Here is an 11640-nt window from a genome sequence, read left to right on the forward strand (position 1 = left end):
CTCCTGTCCTCAAAGGATGGGTGGGGAAGAGGAAGAAGTGGGAGGAAAGAGAGGAGTTCCTCTTCTCACCCCACTGCTGCTCCCCAGCTCCTCTCAAATAATGTTCCTGGGGAGCAGGGAACTTCTCCCCAGTGTCCAATGTTTCTGAGCAGGCTCCACAAGGGAGGGGGTCAGTTTATCTCAGGGGATGTCTGCTCCCTTGGGGAAGAGCAAGTGGTCAGTGGTCTGGAGGAAGTGGGGATGGGAGTGGGTCACTCGGGGGATGAGGAAGGGAAGGGAGGGGGAGGCAGTCTGGCCAGTTCCTGCCCCCCTTTTCCTGGCTGGCCCCCTACCTCCCCCAGCCTCAGCAGAGATCCCGTGATGGGCCTGGGAGTAAGCATGGCGGGTGCCGATGTTACACAGAAGTTAAAAGGGTGAGAGAGTAGAAAAATATGAGAATGTATAGCTGAGCCAGCCCACCCTCGCTGTTGCGGAGAAGCCCGTTGGGGGTTGGCCCCCGCCCGCCGCCCCGGGAGCCTATGGGTGCGCTGGGCTGTGGGTCCTGTCAGATGGTGGAGGTTTTGTCTGTCCCATCTGTGGTGAGAAAAGGAGGAAGGGAGCAAGATCAGGAGCTGGTGGGAGGTCCAAGAACAGGCACTCAGGTAGCCTGTCATCCCAGTCAGGCCCTCCCTAGAGTCTGGCCCCCCCTAGGGACCCCTCAGGATGACTCTGAGGTGCTCAGTTCAGAGGTGAAGACGCTGGGCAGGTGGGAGCTGGGTCAAGGGAAGAGGAAATGCTCACCCCCCAAGGCGTGTTCTGTCATGCTCAGACACAGAGACTCCAGAGTGGGATTGATCTCCAGGTCAGGCCCAGGGACCGGGCAGTCTGGATGGAGAGAGAACGGAGATGGTGAGGCTGGGCTGGAGGAGGCAGCCAGGAAGACAAAGGCGGGGATGGCTTCATTCGGCAGAGTGGCTGAGATAAGAGGTATGTGTGTGAGGGAGACTTCTAGGGAGAAGGTGGGAGAGGCCAGAGGTGAACGGCAGAGAGACGAGGCTGGGTGCATCACAAAGCAGGCAGAGGAGACGAGGGCAGAGGAAGTGACGTGGAGCCGAGGCGGGGCTGCCTGGAGCCCAACTGTTTTGGACAGTCTGGGCATCTGCCCTACACCGGGCAGGCTCACACTCCCTGATTGATGACCTGCTAGGTACCTGGTGCGGGAGCTTAATTAAAACTGGTCCTGTCCCCACTGGGACTTGCCTTCTGGGAAGGTGGGGCAAATCAGGACAGCTGCCTCCCAAAAGGGCCTCCAGTTCCAGCATCTGGGCAGACTTGGCTCACCTCACGCTGCTTAACAACTTAACAACTTCTTTGGTTCCTCACTGCCACCAGGACTCCTCACCTCTCCAGCCTCACTTTTCTTCCCAGTCCCACCTGAACTAAGAGCCTCGGCTGTATCAGACCACCTGAAGGTCTCATCCTTCTTAAAAAAAAAAAAAAAAAAAAATTTTCTTTTCTTTCTAAACGTGCGCAAGTCACCTTGTTAAGTCTCAGCTTCCTGACTGACAAGATGGGAATGATAGCAGTGCCAAGGAGCCCCGGTGGCACGATGGTTAAGCGCTAAGTGCTGCGAACAGAAGAGTTAGTGGTCTGAACCCATCCAGTGACTCTGCAGGAGACAGACCTAGTGATCTGCTTCATGTAAAGATTACAGCCAAGAAAGACCTACAGGAGTTAACTGTCACTGGGGCTGCTATGAGACGAAATTGACTTGATGGCATCCAACAGCATCATCAGTGCCACCACGTATGCAGCTGGGAAGAGTCAACAGGACAAGACAGGAAAGCGGTCTGACACAGTGCCCAGCACATTTTTTCCTCCTACAGTTCATGCATCCATTCATTTAAGAATCATTTATAGATACCAAGGCTTGCGCTAAGATGCATATGATAGATCGGGTTCCCTGTCTTTTAACAATGCAATGTAATCTCATCAACTTAGAATCCCCACTGTTTATGACATAAAGAGCTTAGATGACCAGCAAATCTAAAGACCTCTCTCCAGAGGCAGCCAGTTCCAGAGCAGCCTCACCTGTCTCTGCACCCCCAGTGCCTAGCACAAGGCGAGGATCCCCCTTCGCTGCTGAGCACGGCAGGGACTTGTGGTCAGTGCTTCTCTAACCTCCCTTTTGCCACATTAGCTCCGATTCTGATTCCCCATCTCTGTGCTGGCCTGGAAACAGAGGTAAAACAGCTGTCCCACCTCAAACACCTTTTAGTGCAGAACCTGGTCTGAGAGCTGACGGCTACTGGATCCTGTGTGCTCCCTGTCTTCAGAAAGGACTCTGGTGGAGTGGATGGCTCAGGCAGGACTTCTCACCAGAGAAACCTCACTCCTCTACCCAGCCCATGTGCTCAACCTCTGACAAGCGACACCAAGACTGTGAGACAGGGAGGGAGAGATGTGAAAGGGTGGGGGAAGGGAGCGAGAAAAGATGCTTCAGAGAGAGAGAGAGAGAGAGAGTGAGTATAGGCAGAAGTTGAGAGAGAAAATTTAAACAGAGGGAAAGAGGGGGAAAAAAAAAAAAAGTATGAGAAAACCCAGGATGGGGGAAGTGGGTGCAGAGTGGTGGGCAGTGTGAGAGGAGATGCTCAAGCAGTGGAGATGGGACAGCGGGCCCTGAGGCCAGAGGAGCAGAGGATGGGCAGCCAGGGGTGGTGTCCGGGAGTCCCTTGGGTGGGGGCATCTCACCTGGAGGAAACATGAGAATGGCCTGGGGTGATGAGTGGACTGGGAGCGAGTGGGTGCGCTGCACGGAGCTGCGGCTCTGGCTGGGCATGCTGTTGCTGCCTCCAGGGTTGGCAAACCACAGATTCTGCACAGAGTGTAGGAGAGAAGCAGGGGGTCAGCAGCGGTGGAGGCCCAGGAATGACGGAGTGGGCAAGAGAGCCCTTTAAGCCCTTCCCTCTTAAGCCAGGTCCAGACGCAGGGCTACACGTATGGCTCAGGCACTGCCACCCCAACCCTGGAAACACCCCATGTTTTCCTGAGACGGCTCACCTGTCGGCCCTGGGCCCCAAGGCTGGGGCTGGTGAGGGCGTGTCGGGGGGAGACACCCCCAATGCCCGAGGGGCTCAGAAGGCCCATCCTGCTGGGCGGGAGGGCCCGGGGAGGCATGGGGAACTGCCGCTGGGTCCGCCGGGCCACCCCCATCCCCACAGAGCCAGCTATGGGGAGCGAGTTGGAGCCGAACGCCCAGCTGGAAGAGAGCAGAAGGCAGGGTGTCAGTTTAAGTGGCTGGGGTCCGTATGTCCACCCCTTCCTTGTGCCCCTGCCACACTAACGAGTAAGACAGAACACGAACCTCCTCTAAGCAAAGATTTCCTACTTCCTGAACATGTCCTTGCAACACAGTCTGTCTCCCTCTGACCCAAAGATGCCCCCCAGATGGAGATGGGGAGTACACAGGCTTCTGCACTGTCCACTCAAAAAAATTCTCCCAACTTCAGTTCCTTACTGTGGAATTTTTATTATTTGTTGGCGGTAGGAAGGGACTTAAGAACTTCTTGCAGACAGGCGAAGTGGGCAAGGTACAGGCAGGGACCTGCTACCGCGGGCACGTGCCGTTATTTGCCTGCTCAGCACCCTATGCTAGTGGTAAATGCCTCCTGGTTTTCTTCTGGGGAAGCATCCTGTCTTCACTGGGTGACCTGTACAGTCACCCATAAGAGGATGAGTACAGGCAGATTCCTAGGCTTTTAGCTACTGATCTGTCCACCAGCAAGGGCAGAGGCGGGAGGGCTCCGCACGCCCAGGCCCCCTGCGTACCCTTTCTGCTGCCGGTAGCTCTGCATCTCCAGGGCGGCTTTGCGAGGGAACGTCCGGAGGAGCTTCAGCACCTGCTGTTTCCAGGAAAGCAGTCTTTTCTTCTGTGTCTCCGTGAAAGCCTGCAACGGGGGAGGTGGCCTTCTTTCCCATCTGCCTCCCATTGGTCCAAAGATTGTTTGTATGCTCCGTGCTCACAGAGCTTACAGCTTGTTTGGGGGGAAGATACATAGGTAATTGTAACGGTGCTAAGTGCTGGGAGGGAGATGAACTAGCGTGAGGGGTTGGTGAAAATATCCCTGAGGTACAGATGTTTGAAATGAGAGCTGCAGGGTGAGCAGGAGGAAAGGACACTGTTCCCCAGAGAAGGAACATGTACAAAGGCCCTGAGAGGAGAAGAGCTCAGGAAGCTCAACACTGGTGAGGTGAGAGGCTGGTGAGGCGGGTGGTGCCAGGCCAGGCCAGGGCACCGTTAGACTGAGGAACTTTGGTCTCAAGAGGGATAGGGCATCTGGAGAAGGCCTCACCTCATGAGTCAGGCACTTTTCGATGAGCTGGAGGTAACTGGTGATGTTCTCCTCGTCTGGCCGGGACACCAGCAACTGGGTGCACACTGAGGATCATGGGAAAGGGGCAAGGTTAGCTCCCAGCCCGTCTTCTGCCATGTGCCGGCCTCCCTGGCCCCAGCTAGCTGGTACAGAAGGAGTGACAAGAAACTCAGGCTGGATAAACACCAACTAAGTGCCAGGCACCTGTACCTGAGTTATGAGTTAACAAGGAGATGGTAAAGCACCTTCCGTGGTGCCTGGCACAAGGCAGTTGAGAAGTCAGCACTTGTCTCAATTTAATTCTTACCAACAGCTTCATCAATATGGTTATTTTTAGCCTGAGGAATTTGAGGCTCAGAGAGGTTAAGTCACTGCCCCAGGTCACACAGCTAAAAGGATCTGGATCCAACTGTCTTAGGAAAGACCAAATCCCTTATGAGCTTTGAATACCCATCCTGTGGACTCTGATGCCCTCTGTCGGAGAACTGATGGATTCACCTTTCTGTTCACTAAACGAATTTCCGCTTAACACACTGTCCTATGTTCTGTTCAGGCGAGTCAGGGATATCTGCTTTGAGAGTCAGGGATATCTCCCATCATCAGCCTGGGTTCTGCCAGAGGGCAGGGGCCTTGCCACCCTCGGTCTTAGCCACTCTCTGCAGTATTCTAGTCTACAGGGTGCTCCCAAAACTCCTACTACCACCATCTAACTTTTCACTGGTTCTTGAGGCCTGGGTGCACATGGACCCCTGCCCTAGGACATCCTGCTCTAGATGGCCTCACCTTTGCCCATCACCCGTGTAAACTGGCTGGGGATGTCTCCATCGGCGACGGGAGCCGGGGCTGGTTCATTGCCATCAGCGGGAGCCGGAGTTGGTGGCGGGGGGTAGCTCTCTGCAGCTGACGGGTCTTTGGCCTCAGTGCCCTTGTCAGTGCCGGAATGGGCCAGGGGAGGGTCAGCACCTGGCAGCGGCGGCTCCCCTCGACCCCCATCCTTGGCAGTAGGGGTGGTGGTGGCGGCGGCGGCGGCGGCCACGGTGGCTTGGAGGACACTGTAGGCCTTGATGGGCGTGATGATGATCTGCTGCAGCTCCTGCAGAGCATTTCGCAGATTCCCGCCTTCAAGCACATCCTGGGTGGGGAGACGGGGGCCAGAGTCACACGGGGAACCCCCAGAGTGAGGAAGAGAGAGTGACTGCACGTGTGGGGTCAGACAGGGCATGGAGAGGGCTGGGCAGGGCCTTGGGTTCCAGCACGTGGAGAAGGCAGGTAAGAGTTCTGCAAGCTCCACACATTTGCAGGAACGCACGTGTAAACACACAACCCCTCTTTCCTCTCAAGGTGGAGTTCCATGGAGTAGACCAGTCTAGTGATAGGGCCTCAGGGTCCCACCAAGAACAGAACCAGATTCAGACTTAAGAGACTCAGACCCAGACACTGAGGGGAAAAAAACAAACAGAAGAGAAGCAGCAGAGAGAGGCAAAAACTAACGGAAACAGAGGCAGCAGGTATGGAAGGGAGCAAATGAGAAACAAGGCAATGGAAAGAGATCATGGACATAGGAGAGACTCCGCCCTACCACAAAGATCGGGAGAAACAGAGAAGGGGGGGGAAGGGGTTGAGTCAAAGAGAGTGACCTTCTAGAGACGCAGACCAAGACAGAGAGGGAACCTCTTAGCCACTGGCTAGTAACCCTTTGATGCCAATTTATACCTTGGAATCAGCTCCCTGGGGCTAGAGAGACCCAAAGAGGCCACCTGGGCAGTAAGGCTGACCCAGAGGCTGGCCCTCTGGTACCCCTGGGCAGTCAGTTGGCCTTACAGACGGGAGTACCAGGCCCTCACCTTCTCCAGGGACTTGAGAACACTCTGCCTCTCACGCAGCTTCTGGATGCTCAGGGCTATCTTGTGGCGGGCACCTTTGGTGACATTCTGTGGTAGGGGAACAAGGGGACAAGTTAGAAATGGGTGACTGAGGTACTTAGGGGTACCCCAAAAGGGACTGAAGAAAGAGAGGTAGCTTGGTGTACAAGGGTAGGGCCAATATGGTACTGTTCCCACTCCCTCCCACATGGTGCCTTGGGCGTCACCTGAGACTCCAAGTGCTGCTCAGTCAGTGTCATCATCTCCTCGTAGCTCATCTGTGAGAAGAGGGCTGCATACTTGTGCAAGCGAAGGCTCTTGAGCCATGAGGGCACATCTGTAGAAAAGAAGGGAGGGAAAGGTCTGGAGCCTGGCCCTCACGGCCAGGGCGCAGACTACAGGGCTGGACCAGGCAGAAAGCACAGGGGACCTTAACGGCTACAGACAATTGGGAGGGGGTCTGGGGAGCCAAGGGTCCATAAGCTACTTCTATCTGCTCAGCTACACCCACGCAGGCAGCCTTCCCTGACCAGGACACCCTACCCTGCTTGGCAGGTCTCCCTTCCGCACTGGTTCACTACATGTGTGCTAGGCTGACTGTAGTTCTCGCAAAGTGTTCCTGGAACTTTTCCAGTTACCTTTGTCCAGGTTTCTTGACAAACTGGAGTCTGTAAGGGCCTTCTCCCCATCACAGCAGGGTATGTGAGGGTGGAAGCATGCTCTCTCTGCTCAGTCTTGAGCACTAAGGGCAGGGAGGGTCCAGCCCCCTCAAGCCAAGGGCCCAGGCCTCAGAGGGCCAGGCGGGGTTCCCTGGTATCCCTGGAGCTCTGCGGAAGCTCCTGGAGGAGGGGCCTGTGCCACCCTCCTCAGGCTGTACCTTTCATTCCGCTGCCATCCTCCTGGAAAGTGTTCCGGCTGGAGCCCTGCTCCTCCGTCTGCTCGCTGCCAGAGGAGGCCACGCTGCTCTGGGGCGAGAGGGGCGCGTGGTCGGGCGTGCTGAAGGCAGCCCGGGCCCCGAGCTCTTCTGGACTGGGCCACTCACCAGGGGCCTGTGGGCTCGTGGGGATGAGTGACATGGAGCGCTTCAGCGGGCTGGGGTGGATTTGGCAGGGGAGACCTGGCAGTAGGGGGACAGAGGCAAGAGGGAAGTCAGGCTTGGAGGTCTGCCCTCAGGAGACCAAGCCTTCCTGGTTGGCCCTACCCCCACCCCTGCCAGTGCCACAAACTCAGCTCCAAAGATCCTCCAAGGGAACCCGAAGTGTGAGGGCAGCTGCCTACCAGGTATTGCTTGTTCACTCACCCCCCCCAAAAAAAACCTATCAGCAAGCTCTGCCAGCCCCTCCTTTCAGGCTCTCCACCTCCCCTGGCACCCTGGTCCAAGCCACTGACGTCTCTCCCTGAACTGCTGCCACAGCTTCCTCACTGGTTCCTGGCCTTATTCTTGCCTCCTGCCGTCCACTCACCTCACAGCATATACACTGATCCATCATAAAAATGCAAAGCTGATCAAATCTTAAATGCTTCCACCACCTTTAAAGGCCTGAAGGACCTGGTCCCTGCTCCTCCCCGACACCTCATCTACCACCACTCACTCTTGGCTGGTGCTTTCCAGCCTTGGCACCAACCCCCTCCAGTTTACTCCTAGCCATTCAACCTTGTTTCACCCTCAGGGCTTTTGTACCTGCTTTCCTCTCAGGTCTCCTTTAAGTGTCACTCCTTGGAAGGAAGGCTGGGCAATCTACTTCCGTAGTAACTGCCTCAGAAACCCAAGGAGGCGTCACTGTGAGTCGGGTCCAACTCAATGGCAATGAGTTTGGTTTTGGTTTGCTTCCCAGAGTCCTCCCCTGACAGCTCAATCTGAAGGAGCTGCCTCCTCCCTCATGCTGGTCACTCTGCCACATTATTGTTTGATCCATCTCATAGCACCTGTGGCAATGTGCCATTATCTGATTTAGTTATCTGTTTACTTGCTTATTAGCTGTGTCCCCTGCTGGAACAGGAACGCTGTTCTTAGACAGCATTGTATCCACAATCAGAACGAGGCCCAATCCAGAGGAGAGGTTTCATGAGAACGTGTAAAAATGAATGAATGAAGTACAGCAGCTGCTCCTCCACATCCCCACTGCTGGGCCTCACTGCACACCAAAGTTTTTCCTGTACCCAGTCAAAACTTGCCATACCTGAGGCCTAGGTGACTCCGGGCCCTCTTTCACAGGCCGTTTCACACCTTACCCCATCCCATTCACGGGGAGGCAGAGGTCTGACTTAACTTTCAACCGTCCCCAGAACAGGGTAGGTCCCATGAGCTTCCACCCCACTGCATACATCACTCTTTGGCCCACTCCCCATCCTTTTCCTTTACCCAGCCAGCTGCTTCAGCCTGAGGGCTCTGCTCAAGTGTCCTCTCAGCCCCTAGCAATGCTGCCTTGAGCCCAGCACTTACTACCCTCACCGTCAGCCTGCCTGTCCCTCTGGACTGTGGGCTCATGCACAACAGCAACCCCAGCCATCTCTGATGAGGCCCCAGGATCTGGACCAGGGCACAGCAGACAGGAGCCCTTAAAGAGTGCTTCTTAAAGGACAAAAGATGGTATCCACAACCCTAAGGGTGGTGGTGGGGCCTCTGAGCTCAACACAGGAAATCAAGAAGTACCCCAAGTCAGCCTGGAGAAAATGGAACAGCCAAAATCCCTCACCCCTGGGGAGGAGAGAAAATCACCTTTGCAGCCCTTTGCCCCGGTTCCCACAGGGAGTCAGAAGGCAGGGACCGAAGCAGCCAGGCTTATTTCTGATGGGAAGACTGGGATTTCCGCCAGCGCTCCACTGACACCCTGACTAGGAACAGGCCCAAAGACACCTTGCCTCATCTGTCACAATATTTATGTTCCTAGCCGGAAGTCACCTGAGGGAGGGGGCACTGTACTGACCTGCCCCCTAAGGCCAGCCTCCACCCATCTGCGACTTCTGCCATTCTAGGCCTCTCAGCCCTGGCTCCTATTCCCACTCACGAGTACTTGAAGAAAAAGGTACACTCCAGGCCCTGGGGGCTGGGCCATCCTGAATAGGGCCCTTCTGCCTGTCTTGGTGCCTCCGGCTGCCTCCCAGGCAGGCGAGGCTGAGGGCAGGAAATTGCTGGTTGGAATGATCGTGCAATTCCTGAGGAGCTGTGTTTGGCTGTGCACTGGGGTGGAGGCTGGCCACAGCATGAGAATTATAAAAACAGGAATGCTGGCCAGAGAGCCAGCGCCTCACACTCTCCAAGAAATGCCGCTCTGCCCTTGGCAGCACTCCAAACCCACCCTGCCTGCCCTCACAGGCCAATCCTTGCTCCCCACTCAAAAATATTTTAATGGTTTCCTGTTTCCACCAATTGCCTGAAACCAAAAAGTTTCACCCTGCCCTTCAAGGCCCCCAGAATTTGGCCCTAACCTACTGAAGCCTGGGAGTTCAAATCCTTACTCTGCCACACCTATCAGTGGTGTGATCTTGGACAAGTCACTTCACTTCCCTCTCTGCCTCCATGTGAAGGGACAGATACACAGGAAACATGAGTGTCTGTTACCACTGTTACTCACGTCAGTCTTCATGTGGCTCTCCAGCCTAGCCATACCTGTTTGCATACTGTCCCCTCCACTTTGACACCCATATGCTGTTTCAATTCAGCTGTGCCCATTACTTAGAACGCCCAATTCCCTTCTCTCTTCTGGTCTAAATCCGCTATCCAGTACTGCTCAAGCTTGGTCCTTATAACTGCTGTCCCCACCACGGGGAGCCCTGAAGGTGTGAGGAAGAAACTGATGGGTGCTTGCTACTTGGGGGACTCCTGCCCTTGTGAGGTCTGAGCATCTCCAGGAGGGTCACTTTCAGGGGGAGGCAGTGGAGTTAAGCATACACACTCAGAAGCCAGGCTGTCTGGATTTAAATTCTGGCTCCACCACCTTGGGCAAGTGACTTTTCTGCATCTCGGCCAATGACTTTAACCGTATAAAGTTCTCAAAACAGCTCCTGGCAAAGATGCAGTGCCATAAATATGTGTGTATGATTCCTGAACTCTGTTTTATCACCAAACTTAGTTTAAAAAAAAAAAAACATACATGTGAGTCAGATTGACCCTGAGACTGCCAGTTTACAACTCTGTGCTACCTCATAAAGCTGAGGCCCAGAGAGGTTATGTGATTTTCCTGAGGCCACAGAGTAAAGCCAGAGCCCAGCCTGATCCCTTTTCAAGAAAGCCTGGCCTCCTGGGACCCCTCCTCTCACCTGCGTTTGCATTGCTCCCAATACTGTTGATGGGTGATGGCACTGAGCTGGGTGGGTGGAAGGGCACATGTCCATTTTCCCGGGGTGGCTTGTCTTGCCAGCCTGGTCCTGCCTCCCCAGGACCCAACTCTGCAGGGCCCCCCCACTCATCTGAGCCCTGGCGTGAGTGGTAGGGGGGTTCGGGCCGGGGGCGGAAGCCGCTAGCCAGCCGCTCCTCCAGGTGGCTCAGCCAGAGGGCCAGTGCGTTGCGGTCCTCCAGCGTGGTGGCCGGGTGGATGAGGGCGTAGGAGAGCAGCTGGCGGCTCTCCTCGATGAAGGCATTGCTTTCGATCGAGTAGGCCAGCACCTTCTGCAGGAGCCTCATGTACTCCGTCTTGGCCTCTGTATTGCCAGGCTGCAGCAGGGGCAGGTGGGAGAGCAGGAGGGACACCACTTTCTCTTTGGACTCCTGCTGCCACTGGCCGACGACAGCTGCAGAGAGAAAGAGAGGGCGTGTCGAGGAAGTGGATGAGGCACAGCTCTAAACCCAGGAGAGCTGCCTGCTCCCCCCACACCCTGTATCTCTTCTTCTCCTCCTTTCATGACCTTGTTCCTGTTCCTTAAGGTGAGCTCATATGCACTTGTTCTGCCTCCAGAATAATTCTCTTGGTTCTCTCACTCCTGCTCTCAAAAACTTGCTGTGGCTCCCTATCAGTCTAACTTTGCTGTCCTGGAATCCGGGCCACCTTGCTGCCTCCAGGCCTGTTCTCCTTACGGAGTATTCCCGCTGTATCCTGATGGACTCTATCTCCTTCCCATAACGATCAAAACAGTCTCCTTCCTGACTGGCGAATGCAGTGAAATATAGTGGTTAAGAGCCAGGACTCCGGAGTCAGATGGTCTGGACTCACCAACTTAGTAGCTGGACTTTGGGCAGATCACCTTGAACCTCACTAACCACTGATTTCCTCATCTGCAAAATTGTGGAGATAATTCCAACATCAAACTCACAGTTCTGTTCTGAGATTCAATGAGCTGATAAAGAATGGAAAGTGGCTTGGCATATAGCGCATATGCAGTAGTCACTGTTGTTTTAAAAATGGTCTCTGCCTGCAGATTCTCCCCCTGCAATCCATCCATACACCTGGATGCCAAGCTCCTGACCAGGATTATGTACAACGGCAACC

General features: G+C 55.1%; 1 protein-coding gene across 1 annotated transcript in view; it reads right to left on the minus strand.

Annotated features, from left to right (window-relative positions):
• Positions 1 to 544: 544 nt before the first annotated feature.
• Positions 545 to 11640, minus strand: part of SAMD4B (sterile alpha motif domain containing 4B) — a 20899-nt gene continuing 9803 nt past the window's right edge. Inside the window, exons 2-12 of the mRNA XM_007958474.2 lie at positions 10475 to 10945; positions 7092 to 7331; positions 6442 to 6551; positions 6197 to 6283; positions 5136 to 5484; positions 4332 to 4417; positions 3808 to 3926; positions 3040 to 3238; positions 2731 to 2854; positions 781 to 864; positions 545 to 573 (exon numbers count right to left, since the gene is read on the minus strand). Of these exons, the coding sequence (XP_007956665.1) occupies positions 545 to 573; positions 781 to 864; positions 2731 to 2854; positions 3040 to 3238; positions 3808 to 3926; positions 4332 to 4417; positions 5136 to 5484; positions 6197 to 6283; positions 6442 to 6551; positions 7092 to 7331; positions 10475 to 10945 (1898 nt within the window). The remainder of the gene's footprint in view (positions 574 to 780; positions 865 to 2730; positions 2855 to 3039; positions 3239 to 3807; positions 3927 to 4331; positions 4418 to 5135; positions 5485 to 6196; positions 6284 to 6441; positions 6552 to 7091; positions 7332 to 10474; positions 10946 to 11640) is intronic.

This window comes from Orycteropus afer, unplaced genomic scaffold (genome assembly GCF_000298275.1).
Source record: "Orycteropus afer afer isolate SDZICR_OR568_19922 unplaced genomic scaffold, OryAfe1.0 scaffold00989, whole genome shotgun sequence".
Lineage (NCBI taxonomy): Eukaryota > Metazoa > Chordata > Mammalia > Tubulidentata > Orycteropodidae > Orycteropus > Orycteropus afer.